Source organism: Anticarsia gemmatalis, chromosome 7 (genome assembly GCF_050436995.1).
Source record: "Anticarsia gemmatalis isolate Benzon Research Colony breed Stoneville strain chromosome 7, ilAntGemm2 primary, whole genome shotgun sequence".
Classification (NCBI taxonomy): domain Eukaryota; kingdom Metazoa; phylum Arthropoda; class Insecta; order Lepidoptera; family Erebidae; genus Anticarsia; species Anticarsia gemmatalis.
In genome coordinates, this window is record NC_134751.1 from 13,043,549 (window position 1) to 13,063,872 (window position 20,324).

Below are 20,324 nucleotides of genomic sequence, written 5' to 3' on the forward strand. Positions count from 1 at the left end.
CACTAAACTTATACACACCGAACAAGTCACTTTAGTAGTGATTTAAACCTCCCAAAAATACATAACCTTGGCCCTCAGAAGCAAATAGAAAGTGGATTTACTTTCGAGCCCTAATTCCTACAGTCATTTGAGGCAAGCACGGTGGGTCCCCACACCGCGTGTTTCGTGGCCCCACGGCGTGGTTGCGTGACTACATGAACTCGCTCGTCTAATGGCCTCCGCGAGATATATTTTGAATTTCTTTTAAAATATGTTGTTTCAATATTTTAAATAAGGATAAATTGTGTAAGGCAACAAAATGGTATATAGTAATGGTTTTAAATATTATTGTATTTGATAAAAGTAGGCTAAACGTCGAAAAGTATTAAATTATTATTTTGAATTAGAACGTATTTTTTTCCTGGGCGTATTTGATGAAACTAGTTTTTGTAAGCTATTATTGTCCCACTACTGGGCAACAATCTCCTTCTGAATTAAAGAAAGAGCTAGGCCTTGAGTCTATTATAAAAGTGTACTTTCGAGCTATAACTCCTACAGTAATTTGAGACAAGTACGGTGGGTCCCCGCACCGCGTGTTTCGTGGCCCCACACTGTAGTCGCGTGACCACATCGCGATGAACTCGCTCGTCTAATGGCCACTGCGTCCACCCAAACCTTGACACATTTCCCTTTGCTAATGTCAAACGTATTATTGGGGTTATGCGGTATTGTATCGAAAAATTACGTGAATATTTCCAACTAGGTAGATTATATCTATATTTAAAAAAAAGTAAATTTCGATTTTTTTTCAAAAAAGTAAAAATAAAAAGTATATTTATGTAAGTTTTTAAAAAAATCATAAAATCTCGATATCGCCGAATATAATTCATCTCATTCGTTGTTGTTTGTTTAAAAGATTAACTAAAGTATTAAATTATGTATCACCTGACAGTAATTCTGCGTTCTCAAGTGCAGCTGCACCCATGTTTTGTATTCTCATAAAATTAACGACTAAAACGATTTTTGTGGTAATTACTTAAGATCATTAGTTTGCAGTTAATCGTCATCGTTTATTGATTTCATTATATGTTTATTAAGCACAAAAACATCATTATTACATACAAAGTGCTGCCCAAGTTTGTACTGAATCAACTTTTTACAAAATTCTTCAAACGTATATAATATATTTAGGTTTTGACCACTTAAATTTTATTTTGAAAAAGGTAAATTAATAAACGCCAATTATTCGTAATATCATTAAATACAATATGCAAAATAATTTAGCCTTGATTCTGACTTTGATTTCAGAGATAGTTCGATAAATATCTTTTTTCCTACCTATAATTAGACTTTATACGACATTCAGAATTTATCAAAAATAGCCGACGAATCGTGTGCAAACTTATCTATTACAAATGTATGTGGTAATTAATTAATGCGGCTTAATTATTTGTATGTCAATGTCTTGTAAAACACGACTATTTATGGTCAATCGCACTGTTTGGACTTGAAACTGAAATGTACGGAGATATTTCGGACTATCACAACATTTTTTTTTATTTGTTGCCATAGTCTAACCACTTACTAAGTAGATACCTTGGTATGCATGGTATAAAGTTAGGAGAGTTAAACAAAATTCAGAATTTAGAATATCAGTGACCTGCAGACTTATGCAGCTCGCGGTAGCCTGTTTAATATGAAGACTTTATTTTAGAAACACATATAATTTTTAATTGTAGTCTATATAAATCATGCATGCTCTATTATAAGTTAAAAGAGTGTATTATTTTTATTGGTAAAATACCGTAGGGGTTATTGGATGACTTCAGGACATAAAATGTAAAAGGAATAAGGTAAAATATAAGACTTAGAAGAATTATTACACCTTCGTGTATCCTTTTAGGAAAACAGCATGATAATAATCAGCAAACAAATATGTGTGTAGGTGTTGCAATTTTCCTTTATCATGTTTTCCCAATATGTACCATGTATCATAAAGAATTATGTCATAATAATAAATCATTTCAGGTATCGAAATAAAACCTTGAAAAAATACGAAGACACTCAGGTACATACTTTGTCTATGATTAATCCTGCTTTTGGTACAAATTTGGTTAGCTATGAGGTATATTTAGGTAGAATGAAGCTAAACAATTTGTTTATTACTTTTAAAGGAATCGAACGTACTATGCAAAAAAAACAAGTTTTAAAGCAAATACTGTGAAAAGTTGTACTAACATTTTACTTAAAAAACTTTTTTACAGAGTGTTTTCATGTATACGTACAAAGTAGAAACAGGAACAAACTAAGTTCAACTAAGTTGTGGACATCAAAGACATCTTTCCTTTACGTAACTTTGTTTAACGTAACATGTTAGTTTGATGCACTTAAGGCAAAACTTGTACATCGAGTTTGTCCAATAGGTTTTGTAGGTAAAAGTTACATCCATACTTATAATCCACACTAATATTATAAATGCGAAAGTAACTCTGTCTGTCTGTTACTCAATGACGCCTTACCTACGTAACCAATTTTCATGAAATTTGTTATGGAGATATTTTAATACCCGAGAAAGGACATAGGTTACTTTTTACCCCGGGAAAATGACGCATTCCCATGGGAAAATTCTGGTGGCGGACGAAGTCGTGGGTAAAAGCTAGTACATAATATATTATCACGCCTGTTATACCTGAAGGTGAAGGTAGAGGTGTATGACATACACCCGCGTTTTGCCACAATGTTAGTTCCATATAATAAGGGGCTTTGTCAGATGTAGGTAGAGATCACTTAACGTGGATTAATAAATGTCGTTTAGTTTGCGACTAACGTCTACAATACGTTAATCTAGACATCTTATAATTTTTTTTTTAAGAGAAAGTATACGTACTTTTAGCAAAACGTTAACAAGTAATCAATTATCTACAGAAATCTATTCTCAGATAACACGGTTTATAATTTTATAAAATTATATATTTTAATCGTTTTCCGGCAACAAAATATCCTTGCGATGATCACATAAAACAAAACAATTTACGAGAACACTAAATTGTTAATATACCCACACAAAGATTCGTAAAAAGATATCAAGAAAATGTTGCGTACAATATGGTTTTACCCGTATTTTCTCATGCCGACTGACATCGAAACCTGTACAAGACAGGATATCCCTACAAAGTAGAACTTACACCGAACATAGTGCTCAAGTACCGGTTCTGCCCGACCTGTTGTGCAAAAAACACGCGACGTGGTCCCTCACTAACTAGCGCAGATTGAATCAACCCAGGGAACGTCTTGTTCAATATTCATTCGGTTTGCTGGGACCAGGGAGATATAACTCACTATGTTTAATGAATTTAGCTTGTTTTATTGATGCATTTGATTTCATTTCTACAGTTGATATTTGTGTGTTGTGGTTTTAGAGTCCGGTTTTATTTCGTGCCTGTTATTGTTAATGTGTAAATCGATTTGTCGTTCTAATGATGAATAATGTGGCTAAATTAGAGGTTATCTTTCATAAAATAAGTCTAAATCCAGTTTCAGTGATTATGCTTAGTTTTGAAACGCATCTGAATTTGTATTTTAAATGCGGTTTGTTGTTAAGTTTGTCTAAACGTAAAACAGATTCTTTCATATTTTGTTTTGAAATTCGATAACACGAGCGATTACCTACTATAAATTATATTGATGTAGGTAGCCGCAAAACAATTTCACCGTAGGCAATAAAAATACACACAATCATACTCTACTTATCTTTAGTTTGAAATTTTAATCTCACCGAATTCTAGTAGCCAAACAAAATAACTCATTAGATAGATAAGTGCAGTGATTAAGGAAGTCATTAAGTCACGTAATTAATGTGTAATTAACCGATAGACTATTGTGGTTTTGGGTGTCCTTGTTTCCGTCATCAGTATGTTTGTAAAATTTCCCGTAACCAATACGATGACGATGATTCTATCACGAAATATAAATGAGAAAAACTGATGGGTTTAGAGAAAATATGCCTAGAGAGGCAGTTATTTATTCACTTAAATTTAGTTTCACAGCTTTAGTGAGATATTGCCATTGATCTTGGCTTATAAAAATCTCATAGATGTCAAGATTAGTTATTAAAATAGTCTCATAAAAACCCTCTATCATTTTAATAATCTTAATGTTGACATTAACAGCTAAGTTTGTCAACACCAAAGATAGTTTACGCTCTCCTTCACGCAGCCACAACAGTGAAGTTGTCCGCAAACAACTTCACGTCAGTTATAAACAGTACCGATACCGCAAATGTGTTACGATCATGTTCGAACTGAATTATTAATGCTCTACCATTTCTAAATACATTTTTACAACCATTTGTCTTTATTTACGTGTCGTATCTGATACTATAATAAATAAACAATAAAGATAGTGTTACGGTAGACTGATTGTTTTATCTACATTGTAAATAATGACAAGAACGTTTGATGAAACGTACCTTTCCCAAGTTGGGTCCTGAGCCTGGTCAGCTCTCTGGACCGGGAGCGGCTCCTCCTCTGCGAGGATATCCTCCGCGGCGAGCGCGCCATGCTGGCGACGCTGGTGGTGCTCCCGTCGCTGCTGGCTCCCGACGGAGAGGCTCCTCGTGCTGACACCATCCACGCTCACAACGCGCACCGCACATCAGAGCGCATCCCACACACAACACAGCACACACACTGTTTGTAAACAAAACACGAAACTTCACACACAAAGTAATTGTGATCGTATAGAAAAGTTTGTAACTGGTATGTTTTTGTAAGGCACGAGCGTTTGGGTGAAGGCACTGCGAGGCACTGAGTGTTGTGGCGCGTACAGCCGGCCGCGCGATGGCGTGCCGTGTGCGGCCACTATAACCGCGGTTTTTTCTCCCCGCTTGTTTCATGGCCACACCTGCGTTACGTCACTGATAACGATAACGTTTCTCGGCTATTGTTCGGCATCGGGGAAGCTTTCACTTCCCGATTAGTGAGCGGATATTATGATTGAAAAGTGTGTATAATGTCGGTTATGTTACGGTTAGTTACGTTATTGAGATGTAAGGAATTACGTTACAATAGCTTGTTAGTGTATTGTATGTGTTGATTGTTTTGATTTGTGATGCGATCGGGATTACGTTTTTGATTGAATTCAATGATTTTTTTTTACCTCCCTTTAAAAATAGGATAAGAGGTAAAGCTAGATAATTGTTTCATGTTATTTGAAGAAAAGTGTTTTTTTTTTAATATCTCATTTCCCCAATAAAATAAAAAGTACCTAATAGCCTTGTATTTTTTTATTAGAACCTGTAATAATTAAAAAATATGTACAAGCTCTACATTTCCTCCGGTGAATAATTTTAAAAAGTTAACTAATTTATTTATTCGTTTTTTCAACCTCACAGAAGCTAACAAAGCAGTTTACGATAGAACATTAGCGTGCAAATTAAACGTATCAATGACGCAACAAACAAACAGATCTTTGTTGTACTTAAAGCAAAGTTTCCGTGGAAATATGAAGTAATTTAGTTAGTGCTATGAATTAGTAACAGTTAACGAATGTTGAATACCTGCACGAACACAATTAGCTTAATCTACGCCCGTCGTGGAATATTTGAGAGAACGTCTAACTTTGTTCTACAAGGTCACTACTCTCGGTAGAGGGCGCTGTGGTACTTTTTAACAATTACCTCATAGAACAGACCTCAACTAAATTATTTACCCCCGGTTTCTGAAGTACATTTAGCGGTAGTTTACCTATTCAATAGCGTTAAAACTCATACAAAAACGCAATTGAATAGATAAACTACCGCTAAATATATTCAGAAACCGGGGGTTAGACCTTCTACAAAACTTCATCAGATAATTTAATTAGACGTACAAAGCTGCCATTTTCACGATCTGATTCACATTTGTCCAGCTAAGAAATACTTCTAAAATTGTAATTACTTTGGATCTTACATTTTCTAGCAACATTATTTTAACAAGTAGAAGAGCGTAATTTTAATTCCGATCTAGCTCTATCTTTATGGGTAGCTGTACCTATAATTCAGTGGTTTCAAACCATTCCGTCAAGTCAAAATATGGTCCGCAAATGATTTTAAAATTTTCAGGATGATTATTACACTTTATTTTTAATATACTAACATAGTGGTCCCTGCAAAACAAGAATAATATAAAGGTGGTCCCGGACTAAGAAAAGGTTGGGAGCCCCTGCTATAATTGTTGAAGTTTCAGTGCTGTAAAAGTTGGTAGGATTAGACAGAGTGAACATTATTGTTTGTCATCAAATCGGCAGGAATACTCCTACTGCCTTTATGACGAAACAAGAAATTATTCTACTACGCAAACAAGTAGGTAGAAAACTCCCGAATATTACTCATTCATTCTTGCTCAAAGAATGATTAAGCGTGGGATAATTTAACCGAATAGAGGACATAGTAAGGAAATATTTGCTAACCACAATAATCGAAGTAATGGAAACCACAATGCGTAGTATTGTTTAAAACTGGTCTTAGAGGTACTATAGGTTGAAGAAGGTGGTAAAGTATGGAGCAAGAGGTTTCCAGCTCAATTTCCGACTTATTAAAATTGGTAGTCTTAAGTATCAAACCGTCATTTACCCGTCTCAAGACCTAATTTCTGAAATGTCCAAATATTAATAAAAAGCTTGAAACGTATTTTGGCTATTGAAACGTATTACGTTGGCTGATTGAAGAATTAAACTATCTGGGAAATAGGTACCTAACAACTGCATATTTATAAAGGGAAGACGTTCTAATGGAGCGCTTAATTCTACACACCACTTAATTATACAGGTAATAATATAGTAACACTAGACAGGCCAACTAACCGTTTTTCAAAATACCTACCTACAATTTTATTTTCTTAGCAAACAACGTCGTTAAACTCAAATTATAACAGTAAAACATAAACCTAAACATCACACTTGAGTGTTACAAGAATCATTAACATAAATATGATCTCATCGTTGTACCCTCTGTTTACTTCCCTTACAAGATATTGTAGATAGCTACAAATATATACAAGTTGAGGGGTTGTTGCAGCAATCATGTTTATAGTGATTTGAACCTACCTCCTCGCGACATGTGAAGAGATTTTAGACTGATCCCCGCAGGTATAAAGAATTATGACATTATACGACCTATTACGGTATCTAAAATACCTACTTCTATTGTATTGCCAGAATATATATTTAACCAAAAGAGATCTAACGCATATTTACAGATGCAAAAAATGCGCATTGAATGAAAAAATATTCATGTGATTAGACCCTGGTGAAATTTGGTGACTCTTTTTGAACGCCCTTTCCGACTTTACATGAAAAGTTTGACATCCAAAGGAAAAATGTATGTTCACGTCGATTCCCGCATAAAATTTGATAACAAACATGCAACGGGAAAGTTCAAAACTTACGATGTCAACGAAATAAATGGAAAAGCCTGTGAAAAGTCATTTCATTACTATTCACTTGACCCACTTCGCGCAAGGGGAGGTAAAGTAATCATTATGATTGATTTCATATCATTTCCTTACATTTTACGACCTGAATCAATTCACTACGGTCATATTGGAAGCAAAGAATTGTTATTTGTATGTAATTTAGGTTAGTGGGTAAGTTCTCAAGTTGTGGGTAGTAAGAAAAGTACCTAGTGTTATTGTAGGCTTTCTTCAATTGATTGTTATGCTAATGTAAATAAAATTGAATGAAAATATGACTTGTTGGTCCTTGTTATCTACTCAGTCGGTATGTTTAGCTAATTAGAGTCACAATTAGGTACCTATAAACTAATAAAAATAGGTTTATATATCCTACCTACCGATGTAAGTAAAGGTCGATTTCAAAGGCATAGCTAGTTGCTGCCCTATATATTATAATAATACATATTACCTATGCATTTTTGTTTCAACGCGTCTACATCTAGAGACCAGCTAGTAAAAGCGACCGTAATCTCAAACATATTGTCCACGAAGAACCCACTACAAACTACAATCCAATTATGTTACTATTTAAAAGTCTAATAAAACTATAGGGTACCACTACCGTCAAATTAAACAGACTTCTGACTATCACAAAACCATCACCAAAAAAAAAACTAAAGAAAACAAATAAAACTATACCCAATTACCCAATCAAAACATACCTCTACAACAGAATGACATTTAAATATATTTCCACTCATCAATTCACTAACGGTTCTTACAAGTTCACATGCACTGATACAAGGAGCTATACAAATGTGTATGTCGTAAAGAGTATGTTACTCACTGGACATTCCTGTGGTCACGTTCAAGTGATTCAATCGATGACGTTTCAATCCATGTTGAGTTCTAACTGTTTGTCAAAATTGTGTTAGGTTATTGTAGGTAGTCTTAGTTGAATTTGGGAGTACTTCTAAAAAATAATAAATTAAGTGCAGAAAAAAAACATTTTGTTATAAATAAACATAAAAGGAAAATGATTTCTTTAATCGTTATTTATTACAAATAACCTTATGGAGAGGACGCTAGTGTAATTAATTTTAAATAGGATGGAATTAGACTAATAGTCAAATTAGCTACTATTTACGAAATGTCAAAGATCGTTTTTTTTTGTATATTGTACTTGCATTATACGTCACAGTTTAGTATTATTGTTGGAATCAAATGAGTGATTGATATGGCAAGGGTCTCCTGGAATGCGGGAGGGGTAAGAATTTGAGTCCTAGATTTATGAAAAATTACCTGATTGTATAATTTCTGAGAAGCTAATTGAGTAGGTACCAGTTTTCGAATTAAAATAAATATGACAACGTAGGAAAATTGCAACAGTAAAGGTGTATAAATAAAACGCCATTCATAAAGAACGAGAACAAATAATATAATTTATATCTGTTACATTCATGTTCACTTAATTAAAATGTTGTGACGAACGAGACGTGGTCCTTGTCAACTATATAACACATTACATAATATAATATTAAATATATAAGCTTTTTATACAATACTAACATACAGCGGTAGATATTGCATGCCATTTGCTAAGAAAATAGGGAAAATTTACCATTAGAAAAAGGACATATGTGACATCACGAAGGCATAAGAAATATGCCCTATTAATCTAAAACAATTTATTACACAAAAGACTACCGTTTGAAAAAGGGCATATGTAACATCAGGAAGTCGTAAGACATTTGCCCTTTTGATTTGAAACAATTAATGAGGTCAACCGAAGACTCAATTGAAAACTAAACGTGAGTTAAATTATCAAAATTTTATTTTGTACTTAAGGTAAAATTTTAATCATCTTAATTACACGTAACTAGCGGGCCTGTATGATATCGAAATAATATGTATGGATGTAAATGAAGCAAGGGAAGTTTGCAAGAATCGTACCTAATGGTGTTCTTTGGTCTCTGCCTGCCTCTATAGGAAAAAGGTGTAATTTTACGTATGTTTGTAAGAAAAATTCTTTGAAATCTTTTCTGTAATTCCACATTACTTTAACATAAACATGAGTAGAATTTGTGACATAATAACTTGAAGAATTATCATTAATACTATAATAGAATGTCAATTACAAAGGAATTTTAAAAGTAAAGTTCAAAGAATTCCGATAACTTAATTTTGTTTGTTTAGTATTTTAATTGTTACTCGAAAAGCGAGAGTCTTACCGCTGTTTCTAGAAAGATTTAAATATATTTGATTTATTTATAAACACAACAATGATAATATAATGAGTATATAAATTTCTAAGACTAACAATAAATTGTCGTATTATGAAAGAGACTTGACAAATAATGTTAATAATTTTAACAATTCTTTTCTTTGCAAACTAATGAACATTTAAAATGTGGCAACAAATTTGATTGCTGATTGCAGGTAGATGCTATGACGTAGGAGTCTAATAGGAAAGGATTTTGATCAATTCTACTCCCGAGGGGATAAAATAGGGGATGAAAATTTGTATGAAAATTCTGCCTTAAGTCACAAGCTAGTTGTTGTATTAAATGTTATGTTATTAAAAGACAACTCCCGCACTAAGAATTGCTCTAGTAACGCAGGGACTTTCACAAACAACAGACATAAAGTACAACCAGACCCGAAACAATTATTTGTGGATCGCACAAATAATTGTCTCGTGTGGGAATCGAACCCACGACCTCACGAAATGGTAGCGGCGTGGTGACCTAAACCACTGCGCCAAATAGGCAGTCTCGTTTAACATTTTGTCAAGTACCATTCACCTTACTATGATTGATTTAAAAAATGTCCACAGAATGGACATTGCCGTTAATATTAGTAAGATAACTATAGCTTATCAAACACCACGTCTCCCTAGCCAACAAAATCAACTGATAAATCAACAACAGTTACTAGAGTAGTGACAAATACCAGTATCATCCAAAATATTCTAGCGCATCATTGTAAAGAGTCTGAAAATGTTAGCTTCATTATATCACATTTATTTACTTAACACCTTTTAATCATTTTACAAACATAATAGTTGGACTTGTGTCTAACGCAATGTCTACTTAAGTTACAAAATAGCTCATATATTACATGAAAATTGTCACTCCTGTGGCTTTTTGTATGTATTAGAAAAATAGATAAACCATTATAACTTTTGAACTTTCGCATTGCATCTTATTTTATAATAGAATACGGGAATTAAGACGAACAGGCATTTTATTACACCACTACACTGGTCTCAGTCAGCCTGCGACCACGGCGAGTGTAACCTGCGCCGAAACGTCAGGTATTTCGAGGTAAAATGCGTGCTCGCGTTGATTGCTGTATTGTAATATGTAACAAAATGCTCAAGTTATATATTTAAAGATATATTCATCTATTTTTATAATACATAAACTGTTATAATCTTTGTCTCAATGTTTTATAGTTGCTATAACTACAGTCAGGTTAGTACATTCGGTTCAGCTACTTATATTTGAACAATAAAAACTATATCTACCGGTTATACAGACCCGACAATGTACAGCAACTCTTAAGTCACTATTTCACTGACGTTTTACGAGCGTTTCTCCGACGTTTCAGGTCGCGCACATGAAACTAATTGAGGCGCACTGACGGAGCAAGATAGCGTGATTGTTCCTGTTGCTAAACAAACGCGACGATTACGTTGCGTTGGCGCTACGTTGACGCTGCGGTCGCGCAACGTTAACGCTGCGTTAGCGCGACGCTTGTAAAACGCCAGGGGAATAGCAAATTTTCTGTTTTCATTATTTATAGTACATAATATATTTATGTAGCATTTTATAAATCTTTAATTTCTAGCCTAAAACAATTCTATTTGTAGGCAAGAATCAAAGTAATATTTAGAACAATAATTTATCTTGAATATTCTGAATCGAGCTTTAAAATATTTACGATTGTTATAATATTATTACATTTGTATTGCGTGAAACCTCGTAAGACTGTTAGCGTTGATAAGCAAGGCATTCTTAAATTAATTGGGGCTTGGTATGCTCACAATTATATTTATGTTATTTAGAGAATGGTAGCAGCAATTACATATTTGAAAAAACAGATTACTCAACAATTATACAAATTCAATTCATTCTCTGCGTTAAACACAAGATATTATTCAACTATACATAGTTATATGGACATTAAAATTGCTATGATTATTATAATTTGTTCAAAACAACGACCAAAACTTTCTGACTAGAAATTTGCAAGGAATGTCAAAAACAATGAATTTGTGCCAATGTGGGTGAAAATTATCGAGTGCTAACTTCGAGATTCACTTATGTGCTCTATATATTATCGAATTAAGTATAAATTTTTTCACAATTTAAAAAGTTTTACTTTTTATTCTACTTGTTATCGAAAAATCAATGTGGTGTTTTAATTTTTATTATATAAATATATCTACATATTAAGCGACATCACATTTTATACGCACGTGTGTGTGTGTGTGTTTACGTACACACACGGACAAGCAGAATATGTGCTAAACTCAATGGTTGTCGAAAACAACCGAGTTTATATAGTATTATAATATGTACACACTCGGTTGTACACTCCGCGCTTCTGTATACATCCCTACTGCAAACGTATGGAATATAAAAAAATAGGCCATAACATTGTTATATGTCTGATTGAAATATAATAATACTCATTAAATATTTGTAAAATTAATAAAGCGTATGCTGTTAGGGTCTTCCTACATTCACTTTATACTTATGTAATAAAAACTTAACTTACTTTCAACCATGGCCGGAGCACTCACAAAGCTTTGATTTCTGTTAAAAATATACATAATTTCTATTGTAGTCTTCAGTAACGGACACAGGTTTGAATACAAATGTGGAAAGACCCCACATTACATGTTAATATTGAAAACTATTAAAAGCGCAAACAACATTGCATAACGATTAAATATCCGTTAACTAGATACCAACAAAACTGTTTAATAAATATAATTATTAGGAATTTAGTTCCTGCACTACTTTGAAATAATGTAGTTTAGTCTTTTAGTAGTAGAAGGCATTGGATTGTTCCGTAAGATTTATATGATAAATAATTACGTACGAGTCCACAACTCATTGACAATCACTTCCAGTCCTCGATTCCAAATTAAATATCAAATTTAACGTTCAATAACAACTAAAATTACAGATTTTAAAAAGACTTTAATCTAATATTTGGTCTAGGATTTAAAAATCATCATCTCCCTGTGACCGCAAGTCGTAAAATATTCAAAATAGATAGAAAAACTGGAGACGATGTATATCATCCGCAGTCATTATACTATATCTTGTATACATATGTATAATTATTTATATATAGTTAACATATAGACGAGTGCGACGAGTGCACGCACACGGGACCTACACATTAAGTACAGTAAGTAACACTTAACATTCATTATAATATTTGTCATGATCGATAAATAATAATTACATAACAATACTGTTCAGTTGCGTCTCGCTAAAACAATCGACAGTGAGGTATCGGAACCGAACATACGAGTTTGAGGGTGAGGTGTCTGATCAGGTGTCGGTGGTCGGAGGAGGCGTGTGTGTGGCGCGAGTCGGGCGCTAGCAGACGGTGAAGAGCGCGGAGCGACGGCGCGGCCGCGGCCCGTCAGCTCAGGAGCGCGCGGCTCGCGGCTGGCTCGTGTCGTAGGCGCGGATCACGTCCGCCTGCGAAACGCTGCCGCCTTCTTCTTGAGAGAACGCGAAACCATCTGCGTACATAAACATAGTTCGAGTACCACGCCAATAACACACACAGCTATATAAATGCATCAAACAAACGTGTCAAATGAAAACGGCAAAAATGAACACAACGATTCATAGAATCAGCGTGATGACACTACACAATCGTGTGCTATAAAAACACAAACTGTGTGGAACTGATAAAGTAAAATAACGAAATCATGGAGTACCTTTAATCCTCGATAGCTCAGCTTAGAAAATAAAATAAGATTGTGGGGTCTATGTGTGAGGTGCGTCTACGACGCATCAGCGGTGCGCTTGTGTGTGTTCGTGTAGGAGTAGTGTGTGTGAGTGCGGGGTGGGGTGGTGTGTGTGTACTCACGCGACAGCTCGAGCTCCATGGTGGCGCGCGTGGCGGAGCGCCGACTGAACACGGAGCGAACGTTCTGCAGCAGCCGCGCCGTCTCCGTGAGGCTGCCACAAGGAGCGCGCCGTGACAACAACACTTAATCGCGACCCCCAGACGAATCGCGTCGAAAAGGGAACTTTTTTGTCCAATATTGCAATAGTAAATGCTATTGTTCCCGATCCGACATAAAATTTCGTGTAACCATGGGACTAATTTTACCATAACGACCATCACCAATCGAAATATAGATAGAGTAAATAAGCGTGGGGTGTAGTACGGCTGTTTATAGTCTTATCATTGTCACTTCTGAAGACGAAAGTAACTTTTAATGAACATTTTGCAAGTCTTCAGAAGCGACAAGGTGTGTTATAAAGCGTGATGCACAAGCCATGCAAGCGCGCATGCCGTGATCGTTGCGACCACGGCACCGGTACTTACACTGAGCCAGCCTGACCAGGGCGTGCCGGGTGTCCGCCGCGCTGTGTCGGGGAACAACCACCAACGTTAGTCACACATACCCGGGTTAGTCGGTCACGCCAATGGACCACAGAGTGGGAACAAGCCTCATACGTGACACGCCAGACAATCACAAAATTAATTACTAGTATTATTGACATTTTAAGCCCCGAAGAAACAAGACAAATAGACCCACAAATAAATTAAAATTTTACCAAGAATTTTTGAGGCGTACAAAAGGCGTTCACCACGTATGAGGTGTGTTAGTAACAAACAATTTTGAACAAAAACCATCCAATAATATTTACCTTCACCTGTGAACTTGCTCAGTATACGATTATAGCATCTAACACATTAAAATAAACATCAAAATCTAACATCAAGATAAAAAAATCGCATACCGAGCTTTAAAATACATGGGATAGAAGCATTATTTTGGCATACTTAACACTACATAGATACCACGTTTGAAATTCAACAGTTTTATTTATAACATAGATATAAACATACATTTGTACAATTAGTTACAAGTGGTATGCGATGACACGAGTAATGTACATAGTAAACAAACAAACAAGTTAGCGCTTATGTTATAAATGATGGACCGCACCTCTTATTAGTGCTTATCGACTAAGTGTGATAGCACGAATAAGAGGTGTGGCCTTATAATGTCTTATGTCATTGAGCTAGGTTAGGTTCATGGCTATTGTATTGAGATTTTAAAGTTTCCCAGAATATAATGCTGTCTCCTACTGTATTTTTCAAAAAGAAGAGGGCAGCATTATTTTATTACAATTTGAGAAAAGGGAGATTTAAAATGAGATATAGCCATTGATTTGTCTGGTATCATATTTTTACAATTATATTTTTGCAGTATCTATTGAAAGTATTGAAATTTCGCTACAATAATCATATCAAATACATAACTTTTCCAATTGAAAATAAATGTTATATGCTATTAAATACGCGTAAAAATAAAATGACTATAAGATTCCTTTGTTTTGAAGTACTTTGTTGCAAAGGAACCTTGTAGTCCATTTCTTAAACATTTTTTTAGATTATTATTTGATTCTGTAGCGAAATTTCACGTTAGGGGAGAGAAGTGAAGAATATTGAAAAGGGAAGAGTTTTAAAAAGGATGAAGATGAAGACAAGTGAGAATATTTCAATCGGCTGGCGTTGCAATTGTAAAGGAAATATTTGGATATTACGTAATCGAAATGAAATCTATTTAAGGAGATATTTATTTGAGCACGTTATAGGAACTTATTATGAGATTTTTGAATCAATTTAACTTGCTAAAAATATATATTACCTTGTTGAAAACTCTTTGAAAGTACAAATTTCATCGAAACATCGCACGTATCCTTTTTCTCACGAAACTGCTAACTAAACGTCATATGTATATAATTTAAATTGCTGCGAAAACGATTCAAATCAAATACATGTGATGCTAAAAATTTACAGGAATCATCACGACTATCGTCACCTTCGTTGTTAGTTAGTAGTTGTAGTTTAGTGTCGTTTAAGTAAAAAATAATAACCATATTTATTTATACTAAATAGTTTAAATTCCACAAGTGACATTTAAAACGAGGCCTAAAAATGTATCATTTCCTAAAAAATACTTGATTTTTTTTTACGAGTTAATGGAAGAAAGATTCTAAATGACGATGCCTTATATGCACTACTCACAGGCAAACCTAAGCGGAATAAAATATTCTTAACAAAATGCAAGTCAATGACACGATTCAGATAATATTTACAAAGAGCCATTCACTAAACATGCAACGCCAACCGATTTCAAGACAAGAACATTCAAGAATAAAAATATTAGTACATATCACATGTGCAGAAGATAATAATTATTAAAACCAGTAAAAAGTATATTTTTTGTCCTATCTTTTTATTAATAAACAATCTCTGTTTGTTTGCAATCTTAGACTTGCGAGCAATCTTAAGATTCGTAGCAGTTAAACATTTGATAGCCAGCTCAGATTTATATTATAATTTAATAGTTACATTTAACTTGATGAGTAATTTTTTTACACCGGAGTTACAATTTAGCATTTATAAATTCGATAGTTCAAATTTTACAAAAGAATTTCAACATTGTTTAAAAATCATGTTTTTTTTTTACTTATTACTGGCCCACTGCTGAGCAATGGTTTCCTCCCAAATGGAAGAGGGGTTAGGCCTTGAGGCCCAAGCGTGAAAAAATACCAATAAGTTCATATTTCATTTTCAAAACTATCTCCACATGTGATATACACCGAAAAAAACTAAACAAAAGAACGAAGCAAATTAAATAGCGGGATCTGTACATACTTACATGTCTATTTACAAACTACAAGTATCAAATAACATATTTATTACACACTTAGTTACATACATACATATGACAAAATATATCAACAATTCAATGAGATTTGATCCTTTAACAAACGATTTCATCTTACAAACGTTGTTTTTAATTAAAATATATCGTTTTATATTGCTCTAGTATCACATAGAAATTGACCCGAAGGTTTTATTTTCTAATAAATATTCTACGAGTAATGGAAAGTATCAATTTTTATTATTAATTTATTCGAGAAGCCCAACATCACAGGAGTTAGAATATCATTTCTATAATCTGTCTAGCAAAATTTGATCTTAAAACAAGTACCTTTCATTTTTCGATTTACTGAATATTTTGCGTTACTCAAATGAGTACTTGTTAAAGAACTTTTGAATTCTTTTATTCTTGGGGCAGGATTTTAACTATACAGAAGAATTAGCGATAGCTTTAAATTTTTATTTATTTCAAATCATATCGCGATTTGTATAATTTTTTAATATGAATTATCATAACTTAGATAATTTACACGAATAAGTACTAAAATAAAAAAAATAAAAATGAACAAAATAGAATACAGAATTATTCACTTATTCAAATTTTACTAGACAGACAGTGTTAAGCTACTAGTTAACAAAATGACAATGTAAAAATGGAATGCAAATCACACGATGGATATTTCTGAAGGTTAAATAGGCCTAAGCTGTAACGCTATAGCAAAGGAAATAAACCTAAATATTTATATTTATTTTCGTTGTAGATATTTCTAACCTAAACACTTAGTTGAGTCATCTTGTCTCGTATTTCAGAAGCGAATTTCAAACGCCACATTCATTCAATTATAATTTAAAATTCATAATCAATTTTTATTACAATCATACTTAACAAAATATGAGAAAAGATGACACCAATCTCAAATGTTTGAAGTTATCCTGCCTAATCAAATTCTGAGTATATCCTTCCCTCGAAAATATGAAAATGTTACATAACGCCACTCAATATTTACACAATAAATTATTGTCAAATACTACAGAAAAACAACGTTTATAAGTACATTATATACATTTAACTTACAACGTAGCAACGCTCAAGAAACTCATTTCTATCTATAGAAAACGTCCAAACATGTGGAATTATAAAAATATTCACATTTATTTTAGCCTAAGTTTGTCTACGTATACGTGCGTATACGTGTACGTATATTGTGGTACGTGCACCAAACGAGTTCAGTTGTATATTGGGGCTTTTTGGGGCAACAATTCGTAACATTGGACGGTCACCTTAGTATCTTAAAATTATAGGAGTGAGCAATACTAAAATTATAAAATAGAATAGCAAAACTAACTTTATGAGTTGTATGTATATGTTATAAAAATGGAGGCTAAATCAATTTGATTTTAGGAACTTATTGATTTGTTAAAAAGAATACCCTACTCTACGCGTTGCTAATAGGCAGTTATGTAAAAACTAAGTTCACAAGAAATCTACGAAAACTTTATATAAAAATAGTATTTTATTACAATTACAAATCCTATTCTCTTTGAGACAATCATTGCCTTGGTCACCTTTCTAAATGCATTATTGTTTGTACGTATCGAAATAAGAAAATAGCGAATACTGATACATTAATATCTATACTAGGCTTAAGAGTTAATAGAAAAAGCTAGCAATTGACAAAAATATCAAGCACTAAATAAGTCTACATTACGTTTGAGCACAGTATGTATTCCAACACTCGCTGGGTGCACGCACCACACGCCACATCTATTAATTCGTAGAATTTGGCTCCCTCTACCTAATACAAACTCTACAACAACGATCACATCTGTTACATAAATAATTTACTATCTAGCCTTCTCAAGACCGAGTACCTCTACTACAATATAAATTCTCTTCAACGGTGTATGTTACACACACACGTATAAAACTCGCGTAAATTGTGGCACACATGATATATAGCTTACGTTACAACTACAAATACTGGAATGCAGCCATAGGAATCGCTAAGTAGTTTAATAAATAAATAGTTAATTTAAGTATTTATCGCTACCGCCAAAGTTAAAGTGAATCAATTTAGCCGGTAGCCGGAACGGAGCCACTCAATGGAAACTTCTAGGAATAAAAGTTTATCGATTAGACTTAACTTAAGGATGGAGTTACGTATAGTATCGAAGATCGAGGAGCGGAAGGGTGCGGAACACAACTAGCGATCACTCGGTGGAGCGCCGACGGGCAGTCGCGCTACGATAATACTGTGCATATTTACCATTTGAGGGCGTTCCGCTTGCCTATCGCGTACTTGATGTACGTCCACCTCGAATCAAACGCAACAATTATTAGTTACGAGGCGAGGCTAGGCGACCTAGACTACGAACGTTACAAATATAGCGGGGAAGTTGTCGGGAGGCGCCCAGGGCAGTCCGGCGGGCGCCTAGGTGGCGCGGCCCGGCCCGCGCGGCACCGCGTCGGCGACGGGCGCCACGGGCGGCAGTCGACCCGCGCGCTCCTGTCGTCAGATAACGTGCGAGTCACGCGCGCGGCCGGGACGGGCACGGCGCGGGGCGCGGGCCGCGAGCTGCGCGGGCGCCGGGGTGGGGGTCGGCGGGTCGGCGGGCGCGACGGCGGCGCGGCGCCAGCGCAGGCCGAGCGGCTCGCCGCGCCGCTTGCTGCCGCCACAACACACGTTATCGAGCGCCGCCGTACGCTCGCGCTACGCCCGCCGGGCGCGGCGCCGGTCCGGACCGCGGCGGGTCCCGCGCGGGCTCCGGGCGGAGGGGGTCGCTGGGCGGGAGGTCGTGGCACGAGCGTACGTGTGAGTGCGGGGAGGGGCGATGCAAAGCGGACTAAACGCGTAGGAGTACGTACTGACGTTGCGTGCGAACTATACTAGTGACCGACTAGAGTTGCCGGCTGATCGCCAAACGGCTACGTTACGTGTACGGTAGAGTACGCTACGGATGAAGCTCGCTACTTACGAATAGAGAGATCTATGTTGTACGAAAAAAATATCGAATTTGCTAGAGTACGATTTGTAGGACTAAATTTTGCGTTACACACTACGAATAGATATAAAATCTACGCTAGGAGCTACGAGTACGTGTAATAGAGTACAAAGCTAGGTACTAGTAAAAGTAGTGGTGATCAACCGGCAACGAGTACACAGTAACATAATGCATAAGTATGAAAATATGAGTGATATGACAAACACGAACACGCGGCCGAGACATAACAGTACACTACAACACACTGTTATATGCCAGACGGGTGTTAACACCGACAAGACAATAATTACTCGGTAAATAGAATACAGGAAACACTAATACACTTATGTAGTATCTATTGATGGCATTTGTGGTCCACCTTCTACAAGATTTTACACGAAAAACACATAACTACGGACAAAAATGTCCCGAAAAAATTGCACATAAAAACAAGTTAATTCTAAATCTATTTATCAAATGACTTTTAAGAAACCATTTGCCATAAACAGACACTACATACATCCACTCTCTATATATATTATATATAACAATATAACAATCAATATATACACATATACAAACTGTAAAACTGATATATATATTAGTATGTCAATTCTCAATCTATGTATGTTCATTCCAAAATAATGCACTGGCAACACACGCATACGTTTGTCAAAGTCAGATCGTCTCGCATCGATGTATGTCCCAGGAGGGCAACACGGCTTATAGGATATAGTTTTTGGTTTCTCATTTGCTCGGAATATGTTATTTTGATTTTAAAATCTATTATAAGATTACAGTACGTCGGTACTGTACTAAGCTAATCGTAAATTTGATTTTATTTGCCTGTACGGTTTACGTACACTTAGTTGATATTCCGCTGATCTTACACAAATCGGCTGATTGTTTTGTAATTATAATTAATTTATATTTAGTGTGCATTTTAACAAACGAGCGTCCGCACGTGTGTGAGAGTCACCTTTCAACTCT

General features: G+C 35.1%; 2 protein-coding genes across 10 annotated transcripts in view; both read right to left on the reverse strand.

The window, feature by feature from the left end:
* LOC142974073 (phosphatidylcholine:ceramide cholinephosphotransferase 2-like) overlaps positions 1-4,811 on the reverse strand; it is a 149,158-nt gene extending 144,347 nt beyond the window's left edge. The window contains exon 1 of the mRNA XM_076116202.1: positions 4,448-4,811. Coding sequence (XP_075972317.1) covers positions 4,448-4,607 — 160 coding nt within the window. The 5' untranslated portion in view covers positions 4,608-4,811. The remainder of the gene's footprint in view (positions 1-4,447) is intronic.
* A 4,015-nt stretch (positions 4,812-8,826) lies between these two features.
* ATP8A (ATPase phospholipid transporting 8A1) overlaps positions 8,827-20,324 on the reverse strand; it is a 133,663-nt gene continuing 122,165 nt past the window's right edge. For 4 of the 9 annotated variants that reach the window (XM_076116205.1, XM_076116207.1, XM_076116213.1 and 1 more), the window contains 3 exons: positions 18,620-18,667; positions 13,533-13,624; positions 8,827-13,179 (listed from right to left, as the gene is read on the reverse strand). In XM_076116205.1, the coding sequence (XP_075972320.1) occupies positions 13,082-13,179; positions 13,533-13,624; positions 18,620-18,667 (238 nt within the window). In that variant the 3' untranslated portion in view covers positions 8,827-13,081. The other 5 variants (XM_076116210.1, XM_076116206.1, XM_076116214.1 and 2 more) reach the window with 5 other exon arrangements.